Source organism: Aspergillus fijiensis (assembly GCF_003184825.1).
Source record: "Aspergillus fijiensis CBS 313.89 unplaced genomic scaffold BO72scaffold_57, whole genome shotgun sequence".
In the NCBI taxonomy this organism is placed as follows: Eukaryota; Fungi; Ascomycota; class Eurotiomycetes; order Eurotiales; family Aspergillaceae; genus Aspergillus; species Aspergillus fijiensis.
Window position 1 is genome coordinate 158,250 of NW_024469033.1, and position 24,504 is coordinate 182,753.

The 24,504-nt window shown below is 56.4% G+C and overlaps 11 protein-coding genes across 11 annotated transcripts; 6 read left to right on the plus strand and 5 right to left on the minus strand.

The window, feature by feature from the left end:
* The first annotated feature begins 80 nt into the window (after positions 1–80).
* Positions 81–4,124, plus strand: BO72DRAFT_436986 (F-box and WD domain protein). The gene is made up of 2 exons (XM_040943337.1): positions 81–639; positions 705–4,124. Exons 1-2 carry the CDS (start codon positions 285–287, stop codon positions 3,806–3,808), a joined length of 3,459 nt encoding a protein of 1,152 aa, XP_040797684.1. The 5' UTR covers positions 81–284; the 3' UTR covers positions 3,809–4,124.
* A 565-nt stretch (positions 4,125–4,689) lies between these two features.
* Positions 4,690–6,420, minus strand: gel2 (1,3-beta-glucanosyltransferase gel2; the record flags this gene model as incomplete). The annotated part of the gene is made up of 4 exons (XM_040946543.1): positions 4,690–5,640; positions 5,711–6,095; positions 6,181–6,311; positions 6,412–6,420. The coding sequence occupies 4 exons, from the start codon at positions 6,418–6,420 to the stop codon at positions 4,690–4,692; spliced, it is 1,476 nt and encodes a 491-aa protein (XP_040797685.1).
* A 941-nt stretch (positions 6,421–7,361) lies between these two features.
* On the minus strand, positions 7,362–8,436 carry BO72DRAFT_230531 (TOM complex receptor protein TOM20). Its single transcript, XM_040939844.1, has 3 exons — positions 8,267–8,436; positions 7,944–8,189; positions 7,362–7,862 (listed from the first exon to the last, which is right to left on the minus strand). Exons 1-3 carry the CDS (start codon positions 8,322–8,324, stop codon positions 7,663–7,665), a joined length of 504 nt encoding a protein of 167 aa, XP_040797686.1. The 5' UTR covers positions 8,325–8,436; the 3' UTR covers positions 7,362–7,662.
* Positions 8,437–8,562: 126 nt separating this feature from the next.
* Positions 8,563–11,060, plus strand: BO72DRAFT_488828 (exocyst subunit EXO84). Its single transcript, XM_040948058.1, has 3 exons — positions 8,563–9,114; positions 9,177–10,446; positions 10,496–11,060. The coding sequence occupies exons 1-3, from the start codon at positions 8,703–8,705 to the stop codon at positions 10,893–10,895; spliced, it is 2,082 nt and encodes a 693-aa protein (XP_040797687.1). The 5' UTR covers positions 8,563–8,702; the 3' UTR covers positions 10,896–11,060.
* Positions 11,061–11,562: 502 nt separating this feature from the next.
* Positions 11,563–13,926, plus strand: BO72DRAFT_488829 (acyl-CoA synthetase). The gene is made up of 4 exons (XM_040948059.1): positions 11,563–11,752; positions 11,829–12,124; positions 12,194–13,365; positions 13,429–13,926. Exons 1-4 carry the CDS (start codon positions 11,700–11,702, stop codon positions 13,594–13,596), a joined length of 1,689 nt encoding a protein of 562 aa, XP_040797688.1. The 5' UTR covers positions 11,563–11,699; the 3' UTR covers positions 13,597–13,926.
* A 212-nt stretch (positions 13,927–14,138) lies between these two features.
* Positions 14,139–15,680, minus strand: BO72DRAFT_530865 (uncharacterized protein; the record flags this gene model as incomplete). The annotated part of the gene is made up of 1 exon (XM_040950323.1): positions 14,139–15,680. The coding sequence occupies exon 1, from the start codon at positions 15,642–15,644 to the stop codon at positions 14,139–14,141; it is 1,506 nt and encodes a 501-aa protein (XP_040797689.1). The 5' UTR covers positions 15,645–15,680.
* An 899-nt stretch (positions 15,681–16,579) lies between these two features.
* On the plus strand, positions 16,580–17,110 carry BO72DRAFT_436999 (ribonuclease-domain-containing protein). Its single transcript, XM_040943338.1, has 2 exons — positions 16,580–16,653; positions 16,708–17,110. The coding sequence occupies exons 1-2, from the start codon at positions 16,639–16,641 to the stop codon at positions 17,092–17,094; spliced, it is 402 nt and encodes a 133-aa protein (XP_040797690.1). The 5' UTR covers positions 16,580–16,638; the 3' UTR covers positions 17,095–17,110.
* A 1,082-nt stretch (positions 17,111–18,192) lies between these two features.
* BO72DRAFT_230587 (uncharacterized protein) lies at positions 18,193–18,737 on the plus strand. The gene has a single exon (XM_040939845.1). The coding sequence runs from the start codon at positions 18,310–18,312 to the stop codon at positions 18,637–18,639; it is 330 nt and encodes a 109-aa protein (XP_040797691.1). The 5' UTR covers positions 18,193–18,309; the 3' UTR covers positions 18,640–18,737.
* BO72DRAFT_451514 (Zn-dependent exopeptidase) lies at positions 18,493–20,532 on the minus strand. The gene is made up of 6 exons (XM_040945504.1): positions 20,066–20,532; positions 19,837–20,003; positions 19,404–19,781; positions 19,200–19,342; positions 18,964–19,135; positions 18,493–18,911 (listed from the first exon to the last, which is right to left on the minus strand). Exons 1-6 carry the CDS (start codon positions 20,466–20,468, stop codon positions 18,837–18,839), a joined length of 1,338 nt encoding a protein of 445 aa, XP_040797692.1. The 5' UTR covers positions 20,469–20,532; the 3' UTR covers positions 18,493–18,836.
* A 226-nt stretch (positions 20,533–20,758) lies between these two features.
* BO72DRAFT_530868 (uncharacterized protein) lies at positions 20,759–22,039 on the minus strand (the record flags this gene model as incomplete). The annotated part of the gene is made up of 2 exons (XM_040950324.1): positions 20,759–21,899; positions 21,965–22,039. The coding sequence occupies 2 exons, from the start codon at positions 22,037–22,039 to the stop codon at positions 21,015–21,017; spliced, it is 960 nt and encodes a 319-aa protein (XP_040797693.1). The 3' UTR covers positions 20,759–21,014.
* Positions 22,040–22,614: 575 nt separating this feature from the next.
* Positions 22,615–24,282, plus strand: BO72DRAFT_451518 (aminoglycoside phosphotransferase family protein). Its single transcript, XM_040945505.1, has one exon. The coding sequence runs from the start codon at positions 23,032–23,034 to the stop codon at positions 23,908–23,910; it is 879 nt and encodes a 292-aa protein (XP_040797694.1). The 5' UTR covers positions 22,615–23,031; the 3' UTR covers positions 23,911–24,282.
* The last annotated feature ends 222 nt before the right edge of the window (positions 24,283–24,504 follow it).

Below are 24,504 nucleotides of genomic sequence, written 5' to 3' on the forward strand. Positions count from 1 at the left end.
CGGGCGAGACCGGCTCGGGTCCGTCCGATCCCCTCCTTTCGTCACTTCTACCTTTCTTTCCCTCCTACTCTTCTCTCTCCCCTTCTCTCTCGTTTGGATCTCTCTCAACCTTCCCTCCTCTACTCTACAGTTTGTCTACTTGCTGTCTATACGCTCTGCCCATCCTGCCTGTCCGCGCGCTTTCCCTCCCTCAAATTTCCGCCCCTCTCACCCTTTCGACTGACCCAGACTGTCTTCCTGGTTCAGTCGCCTCCGTTGTGCCACCTACCCCGCGAAACTCTTTTATGCAATCAGAGCCTTCCACAGTCTTCGACCGCTCGCCTCCGGTTAAACCCTTCTTGGAAGCACCTCTCGATCCTACCCAGCATGGACATGATTCGCATGGTGAGCAACGAGTCTCTGGGTTTCGCGATGGCGAGCCTGGAGACTGCATTCTCAGCCGTGACTCATCCGGCGCACAGCCGCCCTTAAACGGGCGCTCTGCGACTCCACCACCCCTCCCGTCGTCTATTGACCCTGTCGGCCAGTACGAGCTTGCTGCTGCGGCGCACTTTTTCAGGAGCCCCGCCGACCGGGGCCTCAAGGTCACGCCCTCAGCATCTACGTACTCGGGCTTGTCGCTGGAATCTTTCCCCAACGGTATGCTTGCACCTCGCCTCTGGTCCAAAGTAGGGATTGGCAGACTGATTTGCTGTGCTGGATAGAGGTACTCACGCACATTCTGTCGCATTTGCCGCCTCCGTCCCTGTCGTCGATTGCGCTGGTATCTCGCCGGCTTCACACTTTGGTCACCACGCCCCACGCGTGGCGAATTGCATTTTCTCGGTACTTTCCCGGCCCGTACACGGCAGAGGATGGGGTATGGCTGTCTGTTGGTGAAAACTCGGACCGTGTGACGTCTGATAAACGCTACTTCTCGCGGTTGACTGCTCTGGCTTCATGGCGGAGCGAGTACATCCTCCGCACACGTTTGCTGCGGTCGCTCTCCCGGGGCAAGCCGGGCCAGTTCGAACCGCCGAAGAGATCCAGCACCGTCCGCACTGCGAATGTCCGCAATGGCAGCGCTGTGGTCACTTATACCTCCCAGCTTCTGTACCCTGTCAGCCATCTGCACGGCTCTTTTGGGTCGGAGGTCACCAAGAAGGAACCGGTTTTCATTCATGGGGCCTCGGAGCAAGGCATCGCCTCCGCCAGCGACCCGTCTGCGGTCAAGGTCGGGACCTGGGGCCTTTCCGATCACCAGATGTTCCGGCATTTTGCCGATCTCTTCCCTGGTGATGCCGAGTATGGGCTCGGGTCCGGAGACCTCGCTGGCATGCCGAATCGCATGGACGTCAGTCAGCCGTATGGTATGATATACGGCGAGGCTTGTCCGCAGGGCCGCGCCTACTTCATCTCAACGACCGAGCAACGCGGTAGATTTTTGGGGTTGTCGGATCTGGGATCTCAGCCTCATTTGGGGATTCCCGCGCTCAATCACATTACTAGCGGTACCACTGCTGTGTGGATCGCCAAGTCCTCCAATATGCTCAAGATGACTGATGGCTTGATTGCAATGCTTTCAGGTTCATCCACTGGTATTTTGTCAGCGTACGCTCTCGGCCCTCATCCTACCTATGAGAAACGGTACGAAAGAGGCCAGGTGACCGCGAGATGGGTACTATGTCCAGGGGTTCCCATCGTCGCGATTGCTGTCGATGAGAGTTTCTCACCAAGACGCTACGCGCGTCGTCGCATTTGGGCGGCTGTCCTCAATGCACTGGGCGAGGTCTTCTACCTGTCTGATATCCCACGACAGCCGGATGTGGCTTCCACGAAGCTGACTGCTGAAGAGTACGATCAGCTCGCGTGGAAGACTGGTAGAAGTGCCCGGTGGGAGTTGGTAGAACTGACCCGGCGAACCGCTCGACCGGACCCGTTTAGTCGGGAATCTCTCGATGGTAGCTACAGCCCCAGATCATCGTCTGATGCCATGAAGCTCGACGAGAAGCAGATTATCGCAGAGACTAAGGAAATCGAGCGCTTCCTCTCGTTCAAGCCCAAGCACTTCAGGAAAGTCTGCGAGGGTTGGGATATGAGGCGTGAGCTGATTGTGGATTTTGCCGGAGACGATGGCCAGGGCGCGGGCGAGTCGCTCATAGTGATCTCCTGTGGCATGAGCGAGGATGAAACGGCGGCGATCCGACGTTACACCCGCAAGATCTCCAAGCTTGCCATGCCGCCGTTGAGTCTCGGCCCCCTCGCTATGGATGGTGCTCCTGCACCGTCCCTCTTCGGAGGGCCCGTGAAGTCACCTATAACACCCTCATTGGCCGGCACGTCCGGTAGGTCTACTCCATCTCGCGCCTCAAGTGGGTTCGGTGAATCGGTTTGTACAGCCGCAAACACCGAATGGTGCATCTCGGACTTCAACTTCAATGACCGGAAGTCTGTCCAGATCACGACCACCGCCTTGGATCTGTCAACTTATGCCTTGTTGACGGCGGATGAGGATCCGCTGATTGGCATGTCTGGTAGTTCCGCGTTCTCGTCTGCTATGTCGTCTCCATTACCACACCTTAAGCAGGCCACATCAGACACCGATGTACCAGGTCAACGCGGAAGGTACATGGCTGTGGGAACCACCACGGGAATGGTGTTTGTCTGGGACGTCCGATCTCCGGCCTCGAGGAACCCCGAGATCATCAAGGACATCGGGCCTATCCGCGTCATCCAGACTGAGTCGCCGCAGGTGTCTAGCGTAGCATTGACGTCGCTGTACTTGGTGCATGGAGGCAACGACGGCCTCGTTCAGGCCTGGGATCCTCTGGCATCCTCGACCCGGCCTATTCGGACCATCAACTCACGGTTTTCCTCGCGCGCTCGTCGCCGTCTCGTCCAAGCCGAGGCATCCATGCATGGAATTGGCAACAACTATTACGCCACCGGCGCTATCTGCCTCGACACGGATCCTACTGTGCTGCGTGGCATGGTCGCGTTAGGCACTCATCTGCGCTACTGGTCTTATAGCGCCTCCGCTGCCGACCAGTACAAGTCCAGCAAGCGACGACTGCGTCGTGGGCTCCGAGGCAGCAACGGCGCTACAGACGGCGGCCAGCGTTTTAACAACAGCGGCCGTGGCGCACTGAACGACTACATCCAGGACGAACGGGTGGAAATGGAGCGCCAGAGGATTGCCGACGAGAAGGAACGGGCGCATTTAAGCCAGCGCTTCGGCGTGGATCTCCTGGGGCCCGACGTGAGCGAAGACCAACTGCTCGCATACGCCCAGCTCCTTAGCGAAGAATCCTTCTCTAGTGAGGCGGTCAAGCGGGGTGGCAGCGATATCGCTTTACCCGGCGCATTTCCCAGCGCCAGCTCCGCCGTCAGCACCTCTCCAAGCGACACCATCGGTCCAAACGACAGCTCCTTCGCGCCGGACGAGCTCTCCTCCGCCTCCTCCCCGTACGAAGACCCTCTGGACGACGAAGAGAACCTTGACCCCGAGATCGCCGAGGCCATCCGTCTCAGTCTCCTGGACCAGCCTCCGCTCCCCAAGCCCGACCTCGGCCCGCCTGCGTTCGACCCAACCCCCTATTCCACTTCCCCATCTCCTCAGCCAGCCTCGACCTCCCCGGTCCTGCCCGAGAGCAGTCGCCAGCAGGAGATCGACGACCTGGAATTCGCGATCCAGCTGAGTCTCGCCGAGGCGGAGAGCCAATCTCAGTCCCAGCCGGAGGAATTCCCCGCCCTCGCCCCGTGGTCGGCTACCCCGCCGCCTCCTCCGCCCTCGTCCGGCAGGGATAAAGGCAAGGGGCGCGCCCTTTGATCCGAGTTTTTCGGATCTTTTATAGAAGTAATCCCGTGCTATATTGCGTCCGTGTAATTTTTCTAGGTGTTTGTTTCATATCTTTTCCGGAATTATGTCCGCAGGGCGGTTTTCCCCCTGTGTGGTGATATTTGTGGTTGTTGTGGTGCTGTACCTACGATGCGCTTTCTGTGCCTTGTTTGTTCTTGCAGGGGTTGGTTTCTAGACGTGCTTTCGGGGTTATTGTAACTTGTGATTCAGATATTGAATGGATGGATCTACACGTGCATAATAGAAGAGAATCTACACAAAAGAGTGGGGGACTGAATATACCGTGAAACACTTGACTGAAACTCACACATAGCAGCACACTTCGTAGTAAATGTCAGGTCCTTGTTCTCAGACTACTTGCCCCGTAACTATCTGGTTAAACATATACATAACAATAAACGTGCAAAAGCACGCTGACCCAGGAATGCAGCCCGAAAGGGAAAGGTGTGGTATATACAGCAGATGGATTAGACGATATCGATATACTCGTAGCATAAAGCAGGGCAACCAAAGCAACCAAAGCAAGCAACCAAAGACCTCATATTCCCGTGTCTCCCTCCCCATTCATGCCAGGCCCATGGCCCCGGCCCCCGGGGCTTTCAAAAATGGGGGATGTGGAACAAAAACAGACCAGACCTGTCATACTTTGTACATGAAATTCGTCTCCACGCCCACCGACCAAACCGGGGTCAGGGTGAGGCTCCCTGCGGGATTAAGAACACGTTCGCCGGGAACAAGAGAATCATCGTATAGATCAATCAAAAGGATGAGCGAGCTAATGCCATAAGAACATCGGCGCGCGTAAGAAAAATATATAATTCAAGATTCTATATAATGTGTTGAGAATGGGTTCACAGCAAGAAAGCGGCGAACAGGGTGACTCCGCTCAGGAGACCGAGGACGGAGGCGGACATCTGAGCGGCGGCGGTGGTAGCACCGCTCTCGTGGGAGCTGGAGGAGCTCGAGCTGCTGGAGCTGCTGGAGGAGCTGGAGGTGCTGGACGAGCTGGACGAGTTGCTGCTGGTCGTGGTGGAGGTCTCGTTGTTGGGGACGTTGGACGCGTCGTCGGCCAGGACGGTGTACTTGATGCTCGAGAGCTTGCCGCCGCTGGAGGAGTAGACGGTCTGGGGGATCGCGGTCGACGAGACGGTGACGAGCTTGCCGACGGTGGCGTTGGTGAAGCCGTTGCTGATCCAGTCGTCGACCTTGGTGGGGCGGCTGGGCAGGTCCCAGGAGTTGAGGAAAGTGCTGGTGCTGATCAGCGCCGAGTCACAGGTGACGGCCTCTTGAGAGGTCTGGGTCGCGTTAGAGGACTCGATGCTGCTCATGTCCAGCTTGCCGTACTGGGTCTTCAGGTTGTCGTAGTCGGTCAGCAGGGAGACGGTGTCGCTGCTGTTGACGGCGACGAGACCGTAGTTGTTCGCCTCCTGCGTCCACTCGTAGACCAGACCGCCCGAGAAGACGGCGGACATCTCCTTGCCGTAGAGGGTCGCAACCTCGGAGAACGTGCGGGGCGTCACCAGGTTGCAGCCGTACTCGGAGAAGAAGACGGGCAGCGAAGAGTTGGAGAAGTCCTCGACGAGCACGTCGTAGCCACTCTCCTTGTAGGTGGAGTCTCCGCACCAGGAGTAGGAGTTGAGACCGAACAGGTCGGCCTGGGAGCTGGTCGAGTTCTTGAGGTCGCAAGACAGGTAGTTGAGGGTGTCAACGAGGATGGGGCGCACGTCCGCAGCAGAGTAACCGACGGGGATGGTCCGGTTTGCGTTCTTAGCGATGTAGTCCTTCATGTCGCGGGTCACAGCCTGGGAAAACATCGGATTTTAGCTATGTTGACATTTGACAGTTGGCATGAGCGCAAGGCAAATAACGTACCCGAATGTAGGCAGGGGCCTCGTAGACACTGTCCTCGTTGATGACTTCGTTGCCCGCAAAGAAGGCAAGGGTGTTGGGAAAGTCCTTGAAGGCCTCGATGACACCGAAGACTTGCTCAAAGTACACGGCATTGTAGGTGCCAGAGGGGTCGGTACGATCCAGAGAGCCGCCGTACAGCGGGGAGTTAACATCCAAGATCATGTAGATACCGGCACCGTTGAAGATGGAAGCACACTTGCTGTGATCGATGGTGGGCGACAAGTTGTAAACACGGATAGTGTTGACACCAAGGCTCTGCATCAGGGCGGCATCACGAAGACAGGCGTCGGGCTGGCTGAGGGGATCCTCAGTCGTACTGAAGCCAGAGGAACCACCAGGCTGGTAACTGTGTACGAGTGTCGACTATCAGCGATTCTGTTTCTATGCAAATGGCATGACCAGGGCGAACTGGACTGCGGGGGCTTGCTTACTCGACACCCAGGATCTGGAAGCGATCACCAGTCTTGCTGTTGACAAAATCGGTGCCTTTGACAACAAGGGGGGTGACAGCATTGGCAGTAGTAGCCAACGCGCACGCAGTGGCGAGCAGACGAGCGTAAGTCTAGGTAGGGTTAACTGTTGTTCTTGGCTGGGATGATCATGATGATCACGATCATGAGGAAGTATAGGATGGTTTGTTGCCTGAAAGGGGGGGCACCCACGGGAACCATCTTTTCTTTTCTTTTTGTTTTCTCTCTTCCTTCCTTTTCTATAGAAGCTGATGATGATGATGATGATGATATTCAAATGTGCGCAAAGTGCAACAGCAACAACACAATTCTAGGTCGATGTCTAGCACCGAATGCAGCGAGCGATAATCTCAGAACGAGTGAACGAAGGACTTAACCAACGGAAAAGAAACGAATGACGAAGAAGGGGAAGGAAGAGGGAAGCAGCGAAGGGGAATTCAGGCTAACGCTTACAGAATAAAAAAAAAGCAGGGAAAGCGAGCATGATTAAGTACAACCAACCTTCCAAGGTCAGGGAAGGGAAGGGGGGGAGGGCCGGGCAGCAAGACATGAACCCATCCCTGGCCATTTCTCTCCTCCACTAATACTTGAGCAAGTACTGTTAACCAGTGGTTTTCGGTGGTTTAATCACGGTAAATCCATCGCGCAAATTGGCAGTGGACCTGGTCAACCTCGCGTTCCACCCTCATTGGCCTGACCGGCACTGGGGCGAGACAAGCGGCACCGACGATCGACCCTGGCACGAGCTGCGAATTATTGCGCTGCTCATCCATTACGCACTTCGAGGTCCGTGATTCATGAAACAAAGGATCATCGGCGGAGTGAGTGGCCCCCCCCGTCATTCATTCATTCTTGCATTCATGCAACGGTCGCAGATAACTGCAGTTAACTTGGACCTTTCATCCTTAGTATACTTATACTTTTAATCATCTTTTATAGCGACTATCACCCATTTTCTTCCCGATGACCCCGTCTCACAGCAATAAAGAGAACCACTGCTCGCTTCTAAGAATACACGCCCCAGCAGAGAACAAATAGCCGGAGCAAGGAAATCACGGAAAAACATGAAAAAAATCATCAGCATCAACCCACACAAGTCATGATGGCGCCGAGCATTACCAAGAGATGTCCGTCTCATCGACACTCAAGACCCAATGCAAATATACAGGGGAAAACGATAAAAGGAATAAAAAATAAGGCAAGCAGAACACATGAACGACCTAGGAAATTACACGAGTAGCGGAGAGGGAAAGCGGGATCAAAGAGGATGTTTAGACAGATCCGTCCGGGAGGGTTTGCAGCCAGACCATGACCCTGCAGAGACTGGAGGTCACCACAGTAGCGACACCCGTTCCAGATCAGAGGTGCAGGTTCGAGGCAGAATGCGGACGGATGGAGAAGGAAAGAGTAAAGGACAAAGAGAATCGATCACGGCGGACGAATTTACTCCACACCGTGGCTCTCCGGGCCGGAGCTCTCTGCCGTGAAGGAGCCGAGCTGGAGGCCGGCATCCATGGCGACCATCTCAGCCAGGATCTCTAGGACCTCCTTGGGAACCGTCTTGTCGTAGATGGAGATGAGGTCCTTAGGCTGGGGGTAGACCTTCAAGGCCTTGTAGAAGCACAAAGCGGCCTCAACGGGTTCTGCTCCAAGGTTGGTATCTATATCGCCGGAAGATTGCGGAGAAAGGGCGCGGAGGTCGAATTACCGCGGAAGACACATACCTTCAGCACAGAGGGACTCGCCGCGAGCGACCTGACCCATGAAGTAGGCCTCCTTTTCCTCCAAGTCCGTAGGGAAGCCCTCGTCCTTGGCTTGCTGCACGGCGGCCTTGATGGACTCGCGCTGCATGGCGCCCTGGGCCTCGGCTTCCTCCTTCTCAACGCGGGCCATGCGGCGGTTGTTCCGCTTGAGGGCGCGACGGAACTCGGGGTCGGTCTGGCGCTTGTGATCGAAGTAGACGGCGTAGGCTAAACAGGTACGGAGAGCGAGTTAGCAACACGCACGTCACGCAGGCCATAGATAGCATGGCGTAACTGAGTCTTACCCAGAAGACCGGTGATGATCGTGCCGGCGGTGGCGGCCACCAAAGTGGAGGTTCTCATGATGTAGGTGGGGATGGAGGAGACGGTGATGACCGGGGAGAGACAGCGAAAACGAAAACAGCAGCGGGAGATGGAGATGTAGCGAGTCGACTCGAGGGGAGAGAGTTGAAGATGACGACGAGATGCGAATGGCTCAATTGGGGAATGATTTTGCCGGGATCATCATTTCTCCGCATCGGACTTACCCTCCCGCTTCGGCCTTCGTGCCTGGAGTTGATCATCATCATCATCGGCCGTCGTTGTCGTTGTCGTCTCCTTCCCCTCTATTATTCTTCCCTCTCTCTAACAATACTCCCGCTCGATTGCAGGTTCAATCTTCTCCTCTTCTCCTCTTCCCCCTCCCGCCCCCCTCTCACCTTTCCTTCCTGCTACGTCACCATGGAAAGCCGTGGCTTGACCCTTCGCAGCAAATCTCGCCGTCCTCGACCCCAGATTAGTGCTCCGAAGCCCATCTCCGGCCCTCTTCCGCCTAATACCATCAGCCCCAGTCCCAGCACTTCGACCAGCGCTTCCGCTGTCAGCAAACCCGCCGTCCCCGTGCATGGGACCACCGCCAGCTCTGCCAACAAAGATGCGACCTCCGATCTCGTCAAGCGACGGTACTCGACCCGGTTCAACCAAGTCCCTGACTTTGATGGTGTGCCGCCAGTGCCCGGCCTACCTCCGCTCCCGGCCACGTATGGAGGACTGAGCCCACCCGAGACGAGTCGCCGACCCTCCACCGAATCGTCGGGTCCGCCAAAGGTGGACTTGGATGCGCTGCGGGATCCCAGTTTGCCCGTCGATAAATGTGAGTTGGCGTGGCTTTATTTCCAACCCAGCCGGCTTCTTGGACGCTGACTTTGGATCTAGATGTGGCCAACCTGCTTGCGAACGCGTCGGAAGAAGAGATTGAGGAATACCAGCGCAGTCTACGAAAAGTCAAGAACCGAACATCCACCGACCTCCAGCAGAATGTATACCAGAACCGGACCCAATTCATCAAGATCAGTAAAGAAGCGGAAAAGCTCAAAGGGGAAATGCGCACCCTGCGCACCCTGATGGCGGAGCTGACTACCACGCTCGGTCAAACTACAGTCGGCACCACCCCTAACCCTATGTCGCCCATGCCCGATGAACGACTGCCCAAGCGTCACGCCAACCGCAGCTCGGTCGCAAATCTTGAGAGCATGTGGAACGTGCAGCTGCAGACGTTGTGGAAGACCGTCGAAGGATCGCAAAAGTTCTTGCCGGTGGTGCCGGGCCGGCACATTGTGATGGAGAGTGGACACTGGGTCGAACTGGATTCGGCAACATGGAAGCCGCGGCGCCCGGTGCACATTGTGCTGCTGAACGATCACCTGCTGGTGGCGGCCAAGAAACGCAAGCGCGTGGATCAGAGCAGCCATCGTGGTCCCGTGCCTACGAAGTTGGTGGCAGAGGAATGTTGGCCCCTTCAGGATGTGGATATGATCGATCTCAGGGCCAATCTCGGCGCGGGGGTTGCGCGCGAGGATGCTGAAGACCGGGGCATCACGAACGCCATCAACGTGCGTGTCGGAGGCAAACCTTTCACCTACCGGCATGACAAGCGGGACAGCTCAGCCAAGAGTGACCTACTGGCCACCTTTCGAAAGACGGTCGAGGATCTCCGACGCAACCTCCGGTCGGACACCGAGGCCGCCGGCAAAGCTGTCCCTGAGGTAATAGGCTATCGCCACGCCTCGTACTCTCCGCAGCCGGATCGGCCGGTCAGTATGGACGGTGGACGAGACAAGCCTGAGGTGCGCATTGATGTAGACGGCAAGCAACAGAACCTGCGGTGGGTGGAGGGTCAGATCGACGAGCTGGACATTGATATTGCTCTGCAGCGGTTCGAGGATGCTGTGGGCCACATCGAGCGGTTGCGCAAACTTGCCCGAGGGTTAAAGGGCAATGCGGTCGCGCAGGACGTGATCACAACCAAGGTGGATGAGCGTGCGGCCGCCCTGGCCGAGGTATTGCTGCGTGCTCTGGTGGACACTCCCTCCTTCCCTCAAGCGACCAAGACCAAGTCGACGTGGCTGATGCGCTTGGGCTTCGAGGACCAAGCTAGGGAGGCTTATCTTAAGGCGCGAACTGATGTCATATCCAAGCGGATCAGGTGGGTTTCTTCTGCTCCCATCGTAATGAGCTGAACTGACGTGCTACAGAGCCTGTGTCTTCGAGGGCGACCTCCCGATGTATATCTTCCAGATTTCCTACGTCTACTTCACCTTGATCAAAAACACCATCAGCATTTATCAGCAATGCTTCCCGCCGGCCATGTCCAGTGCCAGCATCCGCTGGGCCAAGCATCACCTCGACGGCTTCAATGCGCTCCTCACGCGGCAGCTGAGCAGTGTGCAGCGGGGGACCACCGTGTACCAGAAATGTCTTGATATCGTGCACGAGTATGCCAGCCTGCTGACCGAGGTTGGAGTCGACTTCACCGACCTGGTCGCCAAGGGGCTGGAGGTGGAGGATTCAGCCGAACGGCCGCAGATGACGCGCTCGGAGTCGTTGATCTCAGGACTGGCTGAAGCTGCGGCGGCCGCGTCGCCAGTCATTTGAAATAGGGGATGTCTGATCTGTAGCGTTTTTGTTACTCTGCGCACGCTTGTCTATATTTTTATTTTTACTACCCAGCCTCGGGAGGCTCGTTATGTACAATTCAGCTCTGTGCAAGCTTGTTGCTTTGAGATGCAACTTTAGATGCATACTATTATTATATGTCGGCCCAGATCTGCTTCATCCCTTAATTTATACCGGACACTATGCGCTCTACACCTTACTGAATGACCACGTTGAGTGGCGGGATTGTCTTCACCCGGGCCGACTTCGGCCAGGGGAATAAGCCCGAGTCTTACCCTTATCGGAGTGGAGACTGTGTCCTCAGGCACCGATCTGCCGTCACTGTCAGCCATATATACCCACCTGCAGTCCTGTGCTGTCTATTCAATTCAAGGTCACAAAACAGAGTTCGGGTCAAGACTCTACATGGTATGAGCTGAGAAGCTACCGATCAGCCACCGTAGTGAATCTCAGCATTTTCCGTGCGACACTTTTTTCTCTCTATGAGAAGCGCAGTACGTAAGAGGAAAACACGCCCGGCTGCCGCCCGAAGCCGAGGAGGCCATCGGCGTCCAGAAGTAGTGCCGAGCGAGGGATGCAAGCCCCCCGAAGTGGCATGCAGTTGGCCAATCCATAACGAGCAATGGAGGGAACAAGCGGGGAAGCAGTGGCTGCGTCGCTGATTCTTCAGTTTTTTTCTGTCTTTCTTTCTCTCTCTGCCATACACACGCGCGCGCTTGTTTTGGTTCTAGACACTCCATCTTCTTCGTCTTTCCTCACTCCCCTTCGTTGCCCGTTGCCACGATGGGTCTCACCGCAGAGGTAGTACAGGACCAGCCATCCTCATCGCAGTCGAGGTAAGATACAGACAGACATATAATCCCTCCTCCGCGGACAACGCACCTATCCGGCTCACATCCTTGAATGATAAAGCTCTTCCGCACTGGCAGCGCTGCCGGAGCTGCCCCTCTTCTGCGCGGCCAAGGAGCATGCCCAGACTCGCCCCGACCACATCGCCGTCGACGATGCCACCAAGGGCCAACAGTTCACCTACCGCCAGCTGCTGGCCGATACGGCCGCATTGAAGCAGCATCTGCTGGAGACCCTCGCGCTCACGGAGACAGGGGATCTGGCGGAGCGTCGGATCGCGTTCCTGGTGCCCAATGGATATGATTACGTTGTGACACAATGGGCCGTCTGGGCGGCGGGGGGTGTGTGCGTGCCACTTTGTAGGTTCTTGTCCGGCGGTAGATGAACTAGACTTGTGGGTTGGGACTGCTAACCATTTTTGCGAAAAGGTACCTCCCACCCCGTGAAAGAGCTCCTGTACACGATCGGGGACTCGGACCCCTCATTGATCATTCTGCATCCCACCTTTGCCGGAACCCAAGACGCATTGCTGCAGGGGCTCAGCAGCAGTAGCAGCACGATCCCGTTCATGCACCTCACCCCATTCCAACAAAAACCGGAACCCGAGCTCGCCTCGCTCGCCATGCCCGCCTTCTTCCCTCTCCAGCCCGCACAATGGGCGCTCACCCGCCGGGCGTTGATGATCTACACCTCCGGCACGACCGCCAACCCGAAGGGTTGCGTGACCACGCACAAGAACATCACGTTCCAGGCGCGCAGCCTGGTGGAGGCGTGGCAGTACACGCCGGCGGACCGGCTCATCCACGTGCTGCCGCTGCATCACGTGCACGGGATCATCAACGGGCTGGCGGCGTCGCTGCTGGCGGGCGTGACGGTGGAGATGCACCCCAAGTTCGACCCGGCGACAATCTGGCGGCGGTGGGCCGAGGGCGGGTCGACGATGTTTTTCGCCGTGCCGACCATCTACTCGCGGCTGGTGGACGACTTCGAGGCCCGCCTGCGCGGCACCCCGCAGGAGGCGGCGGCGCGCGCGGGCGCCCAGGCCCTGCGGCTGGTGGTCAGCGGGTCCGCGGCGCTGCCGACGCCCATCAAGAAGAAGTTCGCCGCGTGCACGGGCGGCCAGGTGCTGCTCGAGCGCTACGGCATGACGGAGATCGGTATGGGCATCAGCTGCGGCTTGCCGGTCGAGCAGCGCATCGACGGCAGCGTCGGCTGGCCCCTGCCCGGGGTGCGGGCGCGGCTGACGGAGAAGGAGACCGGGCGGGTCATTGAGGGGGTGGATGAGGATGGGATGATCGAGATCAGCGGTGATAATGTGTTCCGCGAGTACTGGCGGCGGCCCGAGGCGACCGCCAAGGAGTTCACCGAGGACGGGTGGTTCAAGACGGGCGATGTCGCCCGGCGCGACGCGCAGGGCGCGTACTACATCCAGGGCCGGGCATCGGTGGATCTGATCAAGTCCGGCGGGTACAAGATCTCGGCGCTGGAGGTGGAGCGGAAGATGCTGGGACTGGACGCGATTCAGGAAGTGGCTGTCGTGGGGCTGGCCGACGAGGAATGGGGCCAGCTGGTGGCGGCGGTGGTGAAGCAACGAGCCGGGGTGAGCTTTCCTGACTAGCATGGACCTATCCAGAAGTACAAGACCACTGACATCAATACACAGACGGAGCCGCTGGAACTGGGCAGTCTGCGCGCGCAGCTCAAGCAGGAGATGGCGGCGTACAAGGTGCCGACGGTGCTGAAGCTGGTGGATGCGATTGAGCGCAATGCCATGGGCAAGGTGAACAAGAAGACGATAGTGAAGAAGTATTGGCCGGAGTTGGCTGGGTGATTGTATAGACTGCAAAATAGAGTGAAAGCATTGTGCGGTTGGCTGTGCACAAATAAAGATACCTTGACCAGGGATGATGTTCTTTTCCGGGTTCCTTCGACAGCCGTCAGTTTGATAGCATCGAGTACAATCTGCATCAAAGATAAACTCAAAAGTTATCTGTTCTCCAATGACAGCCTTCAGCCGCGCGATGCAGCCCGACAAGAATCTCTTCCATCATTCAATGGCTATTTCTGGCAGTGCACTGAACCAGGGTCAGCCAATATCCACAAAATGCCTTTGCCTGGTTGCGCATCCTTCCACCCAAGAACTACTGCCCCTCATGCGTATACGCCAATGCAGATATACCTGAAGAAGAGGCTATTCATCCTCCCTCTTACCCTCCTTACGAGTACACAACTATTCAAATCAATTTCAAAAGAAAAAACTAACTTCATCCATTTCCATTAATGACCTTCAATTCCAAAAACAAAGACACGATTACAGCTTACTCACCCCATTCACAAGAAAAAGAAAGGGAGCCGAGCTAATCAATCAATCAATCAATTCACCCCCGTCGCCGCCCTCTCCAAAGCCTCCCCCTCCCCTTGCCCATCCTCGCAAGCCTCCAACAAACCCAAATCCACCCACTCATTCACCTTCTCCTTCGACCCAACCTGCCCCTCAACCCATTTCTCCCACGCCCCCTCCCCAAAAAGCCCATACGGCTTTTCTGCTGCCCAGGGAATCGCCAACAACGCCAAGAACCTCAATTCGAGTTCCAGATGCACGAGCATCGCCCCCTCACCATCACCTTCCCTATCATGGGGCTGCCACAGGCAAATCGGACATGTATCCGGAAACCCCGTATGCGGAACCCTCCCCGCCTTTTTGGGGGGGGTTGCAGCTCCAGCTACCGCCCCAGCCCCAGCCCCAGCCCCAGCCCCAGCGGCATCCTTTGTGGTCGACGCAGCATCGAAGAAGGAATCATACTCCGCGCCGATATTCCGGCCCGTCGCGAGGTGCTTCACCCAGCCGTGCACCGTGACGAACCCCTCGGCTTCTTGGGATTCGCAGGCCGGGTGGAGACAGGTGAGGTGGCGGAGGTCGGCGGTGAGGTGGCTGCGCCAGGAGGATCTGTCTTCGAGCAAGGCGGTGGGGACCGGGGTGAGGCAGTAGGGGCATTGGAAGGTTGCTGTTTTTGATTCTTGTGAATTGGTGGTGGAGGGCGGCGGCTGCGTCCAGTACCCGTGAATCACGGCGTCGGCGTGCGGCGGCGCGGGGAAGTTCACGCCGCGCTCCTGGAAGGCGTGGAGCTGGTCGAGGGTGTACACGTCCGAGGAGTGCTGTTGGAGCGCGAGGATGTAGTGTCTTCGTTTGATGTTGAGGCGGATGAGGCGGTGATGGAGCGGGGTGAGTGTGAACTCTTTGCGTGGATCTTGGGGATCACGAACAGTATCACGAACGGTGCTCTGCCGCTGCTGCTGCTGCCGCCGCCGCCTCGCAAACCACGCCTCCAACTGCGCCGCAAACCCCCGGTATCCCTCCGCGTGGAACCGCTTGTCCGCGATCTGCTGCCCCAGCGGCGGGGGGAGTTTCTCGTCCTCGAGCTCGTCGGTGATGACCGCCCCCAGGTCCTGCAGCCACCACCGCGCGGTGTCGAACGTCCGCCGGATCTGGTCGCGGAGGTGCCAGCGCGCGGTCTCGACGTCCTGGGAGGTCTGGATGGCGGAGAGGACGTCGGCGGTAGGGAGCAGGGTGGAGGTGTTCAGGGATTGTGTGGCGGCCGCGGCGGAGGCGTCCAGCGCGGCCAGCTTCCCGCCGAGATCGAGGAGCTGGAGGGCGGCCCGGCGCAGGTGGCCGATGTGCAGGGTGTAGGTCGATGATGGGTCCTCGCAGGAGTTGCGGGCCAGTTCTTCGAGGTGCAGGTAGCCTCGGCGGTCGTAGACCAGCTCCCGGAAGGTTTGGTAGAGGTCCTGCGCGGTGGAGTGGTAGTCTGTCAGACCGCTGTTCTGCGTTAGCTGGTGGAGGTACTGGCACATCCAGGCGGAGATGAGGAGCGTACTCATTTTGCTGTTTCTAGGATGGTGGAATTAGATTGCAGTTGCAGTTGCAGTTGCAGTGTGCGGACTGTACGGTAGGTGATGCGCGTTGTATTCTGAGTCTGTTTACCGACAGGTGATGCAGATGATATTTACTATGAAACTGGAAGACAGGAACCTGGTATTTATACAGCAGCGAACTACATCTAATCTGAGGCTGTACATGTCCAGCAAAGAACATATCCCCTTCGGTCCTTGAACAAAGACCCAAGCCCATTGACTCCCCCCAAGCCCTTATTCTATACAAGTGCAACAAAAGATTCAAGGCAATTTCCTCCTGGTAACAACCAACAACAACCTGAAAGCACATCCCAGCAGATCGGAGAAGTCCTTACCCGTGATGATGGCATGTTAGCTGAGTGATGCAGTAGCAGCAGGAGCAGCAGTAAACCCACGCCCCACCACGACCACCAACCCAACCACCAAACCAACTACAAAAGCCAACGTGCGGCAAGCAACGCACGATACAACCTGAAGCAAGTATAGTACTCCTGACCCTGGAAAGTAAAAGATACTAAAAACCAGGGTACAGATCGGCGCCTCCCGTGCCTCCTCCCCGCCACATGCCGTTATCTATCCAAGTGATTGGGTGTGAGTCCCCGGCGCCCGGGATCTCCGTCGGAAGTCCCTGAAGAAAACATACCCCGTCGAACCCTAATCAACCAGTGGTCTGCGTTGCTTGGCCCATCCCCTGAAGATAATCTCGACTGCACTGCAATGCAACTGCAGCTGCAAAGGCACCGATGTTACCTCACTCGGAGCTTCATGCATTAGACTTGATTGACATGTCGGGGATCGGAGGAGTCCGTTGACGCTGTCTGGGTACTAGATAGACTTCCAGGGGGAAGAGATAAATAGGCCTGGTTATCTCGCCTCAGATCAGTCCAACCCAACCTACCCAGCACAAACCACCTCAGTCCATCCCCAGCCCTATCCACTACAAAAAACCGAAGCTACCAAAATGTCCGCTATCAAGGTAAGCCGCCATCCCCCTACCCCCCAAACCCCCAACTAATCCCTGGGAACAAAGACAATCCTCCTCCCCCTCCTCCTCACCACCTCGCTGGTCCTGGCCGCCCCCGCCCCCGAGCCCAAGGCCGAAGAATCCTGCGCCTACACCTGCGGCAGCACCTGCTACTGGGCGAGCGACGTCAGCGCGGCCCAAGCGAAAGGGTGGTCGCTGCACGAGTCCGGCGACACCATCGACGACTACCCGCACGTCTACCGCGACGACGAGGGGTTCGCGTTCGGCGTGTCCGGCACCTACTACGAGTACCCGATCCTGAGCAGCTTCAAGGTCTACACGGGGGGATCGCCGGGGGCGGATCGCGTCATTTTCAACTCCAATGATCAGTTGGCCGGGGTGATTACCCACACCGGAGCGAGTGATTATGACGGGTTTGTGGAGTGTTCTTAGTTTTTTTTGATCGGGGATGGGAGGTGGATGGGGGGTATGGGGGGATTGATTCGGATTGGAGGAGGGTCATTAGGGCTGGCTATCGCGGGAAACTGTGTGTACTGCGACTGTTCCTTTTGATAATAGCAGCCTCGAAAGGGAAGCCTGATGTCTCACTGCAGAAATCAATCGAATTAAGAGTCAAGATGACTTAATGGGTAGCTACATGCTGATATATATACTATGGTACGGAATCTATGCACCCGGACCAACCGCATCGACATCCCTTCTAGTCTGATCTACAGCAAGGATACGGAGTACCTTACCGACATTCTTAGTGTTATCCTGCAGTTGTCCCGCACCTACAACCTTTTACAGTGGGGTGTATGGCCAGCTGCTGCACGCGAAAAAAAAAAAAAAAAAAAAAAAAAAAAAAAAGCAATTCCAGCGATCGATGGATCGATGGCGCCAGGATTGGGACCGATAACCAGCAATTGCTCGCGGGTACTCACAGTGTTTCTTTTCCTGTGCCGCTCAAGGTCGGTACGGTATGTATATGGTCCCCCCAAGTTGGAATGGTAGAATCTCACCGCACGTATGCAGATATTGATGTACGGGTACCTAGTGGTCCTGAAGGGTACCGTGGCAGCTGGATGGCCTATCGAGATGAACAAAACCGAGCACAGGTGATGATACATACTGTAACTTATGTGGCGCGCTTCTCCTGAATCCTTCGTCTCCTTCCCGCTCATGCCCTACGCCTTTCCCAGTCGGCATGCAAAGAGTCATGGCTCTGAGGGGGGCTGATCCGTTGACTTGTCCCTACTATCTACGGGGGAGCAAAGTTTTTTTTTTTTTTTTTTTTTTTTTTTTGATGGCCTCAGCCTGTTAAGCAAACCCCTACTTGCAGCTCTTGGAACCATTTGATTTCGTCCCATTGAGGTGCCGTTCGGTTCGGTGGAGTAGCTCTATTGCGGGCGAGGGGATCGGACAGCCGTTTCGCCATTCGGCCTTCAAGCTCCACAGCCGAAGTGGTAGGAAGACCGTGTCTACTCTCCTCTCCTGGGATTCCTGCACAGCACCTGACAAATACTCGATGTGCTTCCACCGAGGCGATCATGAGTTAGTTCGCTAAATCGCCATCCCCTCTCTTCTCTGGGCACTGCTTCGCAGGCCGGATCGGATACTGACGGACCCAACCAATAAATCTCACAACTGCTCAGTGCAGCGACCAACATGATCTGCCGCATGTCGCAGGACTGGGAAATTGGTACTCCAATAAAGCTCGTGGGCCAGGCAGCCGAGCTACTCGAATCAGAACTATACGCCACGCAGTATCGCCGGGTCAAACCGTGGCCCTACTACAATCCCTGCTCTCTCATCCACACATACCACCGGTTCACAAGCAGAGAGATCAATTGTTACTTCTTCCTTGTTCCATCGATCGACATGCATCTTAACTGTGACCCCTTCCGACTTCACACGCAGTCCCCGAGGGTTGCCGTCTCCCAAGCCGGATGTCTTTATCCAGAGCTGTTTTCGAGAAATGGGGCGAGAATCACCTGAGTCTTTGGGGTACGAACGATGTAGAATGGGCCAGAGAGAAGAATAAGAGGGGAGAGGAGGTTGGCGGAAAGTGGGCTCATTCTCTGGGAAGGACGGAAAGACAAACGGCAACTTCTCAATAGCTATCTATGTGACCCGACGACCCAGGCTCATGTACACCGACAGTTGGCACAGTACATAGTCATGAAACAAATCGCCTACCGCCACTTGTTATCCCAACCACCCTGTTCCACGGCAAAGGCGATCGCCAACTCGCTGAAGCGAGCCATGTGCTGTTCCGCAAATGTGAGTAATGAGCACGACCAAGACCGGGAAACCACTCACGTCAATGGAGAAATACCCCGTCTCATCGTCCACGTCCATCGTATCGTTGACGCCATGGACGTACGGATCGAAGTTGCCCGGCATTCTCCCGCCGGCCAGGGGGTTGCCCTCCGACGCAAAGGCCGACGGGTAGTTGAGCTGCGTGAAGGACATGTAGTCCGACCCGGCACCGCTATCCCACAACGCATCACAATTAGAACTGTAGGACAAAATGGAACCGAAGGAAAAATACGTACGCGCCCAGTTCATACACCTCCGTCGGAATCGAGATATACTCGCGACTCAGATTGACCGTCCAGTTCGTCAGCGCCGCGTCCGCCTCCGTCGCGATGAACCCGATCTCCTCGGTCGAATTGTGCGCGATGAACGCCGTCATGTCCTGCCACAGCGTGAGTCCCACGGGATGATGATGCAGATAACGGGGGCAAAAGGCAACGTACAAACTCCAACATCGCCCCGATCCGCGCCCCTTCCTCCTTCTTGTACCGCGCAACGGCCTGGCTCCCCAAGAGTCCCCCCTCCTCGGCCGCGTACCAGTGGAACTCCACGGGTCCGTTCTTGGGCGTGTATCCGCTCGCAGCCAGCACGCGGAACGCCTCGAGGATGCTGACGGTGCCCGAGCAGTCGTCGTCGGCGCCGGGCGCGGGCAGCAGCGGGAACAGGTAGTTGGCCGAGTCTTGGTGGGCGCCGATGATGGTCAGCGGGAGTGAGAAGTTGCGGACCTTGGGCTCGAAGCGCGCGATGATCGAGGACTGGGGGAAGGCGTGGGTGAAGTACTCCAGGGAGATGTGGGTGCGGAAGGGGGATTCGTCGATGATCTTGAGCGCGTTAGTTTCGTCCCGATTGCCCGAGTCCTGTGGCAAGGGTACGGACCTTGGCGATGTGCTGGTAGAGCCACTGCGAGCTCATCTCGCCATGGATGCCCCCGTAGTACCGGTTGTAGTAGCTGGTCATGTGCCGCAGCACGTATTCCATGTGCGCCTTCTCGACCTGATCAAACAGGGGGCGGACGTAGCGCTGGTGCGTCAAGTCCGGCAGGTCTGGTAACCCCGCAAAAATTAACATTGGAACCCCCGGATGGAAGAAATGTATATGTACGCACTCGCCGAACCTGCAAGGGCATGCACCTGCTCCGCGTAGAAATCCTCATGCTCCGTGATGTCCATGAACTTCTTCCCCTTCTGCCGCAGCAGCAGCTTGTCGCCCTCGGTCATCCACTGCGGCTGGGGCTCTCCGCGGACGTGCAGCAGCCGGGGCTGGGCGAGGAAGTCGGCGCTATCGGGGCTCAGCGCCAGAAAGGCGGCGACCGGGTCGTCGGGGTGCTCGCGGAGGGCGGCGTGGACGCGGTCTTCGTCGAGGACGAAAATGGCGTCGTCATGGCTGTAAGGGGCTTGGTTGGGGGATTCGAGGATCTGCTGGCTGCTGCTGCTGAAAGAGCTGGACGCGCCGAGTGCGGACTGAGCGCTGCTCAGGAGCAGCGGGAGGGTCAATAGAGTGCTGCGCATGGTGGAAATGGGGTGGTGTGGTGGAGTTGGGGAGTTGGAGAGGGATAAGCTGACGGGAGGGATGGAGTGGGTGCGATAAGAGGTATTTGTAATTCTGTACGGAGTACCGTACGCATTCGTAGCCCGAGAAATCGGACCTCGGAGCTGCGGCACGGACCCCAAATCGCGGATAAGATAAGCCTTGGTTGCGCTGGAATCCTGCCGATTGGCCGGGGGGTGGTAACCATTCTCCAGGCAGCACTCCTCCTACCAGTAAGACTATTCAGGCTGATTGAAGAACAATCCCAGGACTGCAGCCCTATATGAATTCTTCATCAAGAGCTGAAACTTGCCAACTAAAATCACAATCTCACATACACTATCCTGGGAGATTGAAGTATTGTTCAATCCAAGGATCAACAGCCCGCCCTTCGCCATCGAAGGGTCTTTCAAGTGCCTATCGGCAAGTTTATGGCTGAAAGCTCAACGAGACATGTGCTCGAAGCAAGGAAAATCTATCCCCGGGCACCGAGATCCTTGACATGACTACACATACACACACTAGCATTACCAAGTAAACCCCAACCGGTCCGCGACGGGCAACAGCCCCACACACCAAGCGTCGACCTCGGTGGCAGCGACATCAACCTTATGGGACGAACCATTGTACCGCAAGTCAACCACAGTGGGCTGATCATGCGGTTCGGAGGGGTTGAAATCAGGCCCGGCGACGTGATGCTTGGCAAACCACGCCCATAACTCTTGCATGTAGGCAGTCATGGCTAGCGTGTCCGCGGGCGTGTCGGGCAGATGCGTGCCAAAGATGACGGGGATCTCCGCCCCGTGCACCGCCCCGTGATTGGGGATGATTGTCCCGGGGGCCGCCGCCTCCGTTGACCACCGATACCGCCAGTCACCGGACCTGCGTTTGTTGTTGCTGCTGCTGCTGCTGCTGCTGCTGGCGGTAGTCACGTTGCAAGCCCGACTAGTCGGACAAGTAAAGACGACATCGCTAGCGAGACGAACGAGCGGGCCGTATTTATTCTTCGACAGCGACGAGGAAGAGGAGAAGAGGAGCTTCGCTGCTGCCTCGTCCGCCTGTTTCCGTATCTCCTCGGCTGTTGTCACGAACGGGGGATCGTGCCGCAGCCCGGTACTGATTAGTCGGTCGTGCACGCGATGCCAGGTGGTGTGCACCGGGTCCGTGGCGTTGGAGGACAGGGCGTACACCATGCCGCTGAGCTCGTCGCGCGTGGAGCCCAGCAGCAGCGGCACGTCCGCCAGCCCCGGCCCGTTCAGGATGTGGTCCGTTACGTTGGTGATGCACGTGTGGTGGTCCTCGACGGGGGCGAAGTCGAGTTCGGCTTGCGCGGCGTAGTCGCGTAGCTCGACTGCGTCGACGCGGCCGAGGCAGGCGAGGACCTCCTCGTCTTTCTCTCTGGCTCTTACATCCTTGCTGGGACGGCGATGATCGTGATCAGATCGGGAATCGGATTGGGATTGGGGATCGGGGATACCGGTGCAGTTGAAGTGCTCCTCTGGATGTTCTTGGCCGAGTTGGGCGGAGGGCGATGTGCTCCGAATGCAAACATTCCGTTTCCCAGCGTCTCATTCCGCCCGACGCAGCGCTACATGTGCGATAAGCGTCATGTGCATACAAAACACTGTCAAAATCATACCACATTCATCTGGTCAACTGCTTTGCACTCATGACAGAACAACAAACAGGGATCCCCTGCCTAAGTCGAGTTCTACTTTTAACATTCACTTTCAGCTTGAAGTAAACTCTTTTTCATCAAATTCACCACATCACTCGAAGTATAGCATCGTCGTCGAGGACGCTCAGTACTTGGACTATTACTATACTCTTCTCTAGATGTTCAATATATCAAGTAATCATTAACTCTCAACGGCCTGGTTCTCTCACTATATCAGGTAGTAAATGCCCTCCTCCTCCTTAACAGAAAAGTTGAGGATGGAGTGGGTGTGATACGAGGTATTTGTAGCTCCAGGAATCGGACCCGCGGCACAGACCCGAATCACGGATAAGATAAGCCTTGGTTGCACTGGAATCCTGCCGATTGGTTGGCGGGTGGTCTTTTCCAGGCGGCACTCGTCCTACCTCTGATACGAGTAAGATGCACACGATAGGCTTACTATGGCGAATATGAACCCCGGCGTGTTGACAGAAGCTAGCTCACTGGCATACACACTGAGTATTAACAACGTCTGTTCTCCCACTTCAGTTGCTCTTCCAGTGGAGATGCAGATCTTGCTTCTCAAGCACCCCACCCGTTGACCCAACGCGGTGGAAAACGGGCCCTTGGTCCCTTGGCGCAAGAACAAGATCTATGCCTACATCCAGCATTTAGCACAAGACCAGCTTTGGACTTCAGTGGTTGCAGTATGAAATTCACGCTCAACCACTCTTTGACCGGATCAGGCAGACCCGTATAGCTACCTAGTAGTGCCCCAGTCAGGGATGGTGGGTTACACAAGCTTAGGCGGTGAACCAGAGTCGTTGAAACAACTTGCCAACCTACCAACGTTCTGTTCCATTCACTGAGACGTCTCCCTTCCAACTATGCCATTTTGCCTTCCTTATTATCGGGACACCAGTGAGTTGCCAGGGCCTCTTCCTGACCAGAACGAGATTGTACAAGCAACATGCACCCTCCCCAAGGGATCCGATTATGGTGGGCGCCTGGTCGTAATCCGAGACACCTTTGTCGTGAAATACGGCCCACTTGTGACCGAAAATGAGGGGTATGCTCTGCTCTTTGTTGAAGAACGACTCAACATTGCAGCACCACGCCTGTATGCCATGTACCGCGATCAGGATACCCTGTATCTCATCATGGAATTCATTCCCAGCATCTCTCTAGGGCTGGCGTGGCCTTCGCTCACGGAGGCGGACAAACATTCGATTGCGGGACAATTACGATGCATCTTCGATCGAATGCGGGCGCTGCCATCGCCCGGGTTCTACGGCAGTGTCAACCAGGGACCCGTCCCCCATCGGTATTTCTTCTCTCGAGAGAAAGACCCTACGGTCACTGGTCCTTTTCAGACGGAAGAAGAATTCGGAAGCGCCATCGCGCTTCGCTCCAAAAAGATGTGGAGCGAATCCAACAGTCCCAGCGTTCTCTCCGACTATCTGGCTCGCTACCTCTCATCAGCACTTCGCGATCATCCGCCCGTGTTCACCCACGGAGATCTCTACCGAGAGAATGTTCTTGTCCGGAAGGCCGTGAGTCCCGTCACCAAGGAAGAAGAGTACGAAGTAGCGGCTCTGGTGGACTGGGAAATGGCGGGGTGGTATCCTTCGTACTGGGAGTACGCTCATATCTTCCCCCTGTTGCAGTGGACCGATGACTGGCCGGCGTATGTCGAGAAGATTCTCGATCCCTTGCCGCTGGAGGGCGCCATGATGTGGGTTGTCTTTCGAGATATGGAGTTCTAACTTGATGGGAGGGACTACCATGTTGATACTGAAAGGTTTGATAAGTGATTTGACTCAGTGAGGTTCTGACTTAGTGCTTGATAGTTGATCCTTTACATGGCACAATATTCTCTATTCTTTCCAGTTACGCCCCACCCCCAATCAGACAAGCTTCATGAATGACGCGTGTCCACGTGCCTCGCGCATTGACATTTTTGTGGCTTATATGTAGTGTAACCCTGTGGCAGTTTAATTCATCTACTTGTGTACACCTCGGCCTGGCAACCCCATCAACCAACTCATTATATTGACCTATGTACATTGCCTTTGCACATGGCATAATTGATCAATTCTGGAGAAGTATACTGAAAAAAGGAAGTCAGAAAACCAAAATCATGCTCAATCTTTCCAGGCCCGATGCACTACTACTTAGATATAAGTGTATAATCTCCCCCTCTCGGCCGAATGGTCGCCATAGTGGACCCTGGATTGCTCATTTCCCAGCTCGATGCTTGGATCTCCCATCCCCGCCCACAATATCCTCCGCCAAGCACAACTTCCCAGTTTCTCTTCTGCAACCACCCCCCTTCAAGCAACCCCTAATATATCCCCCTC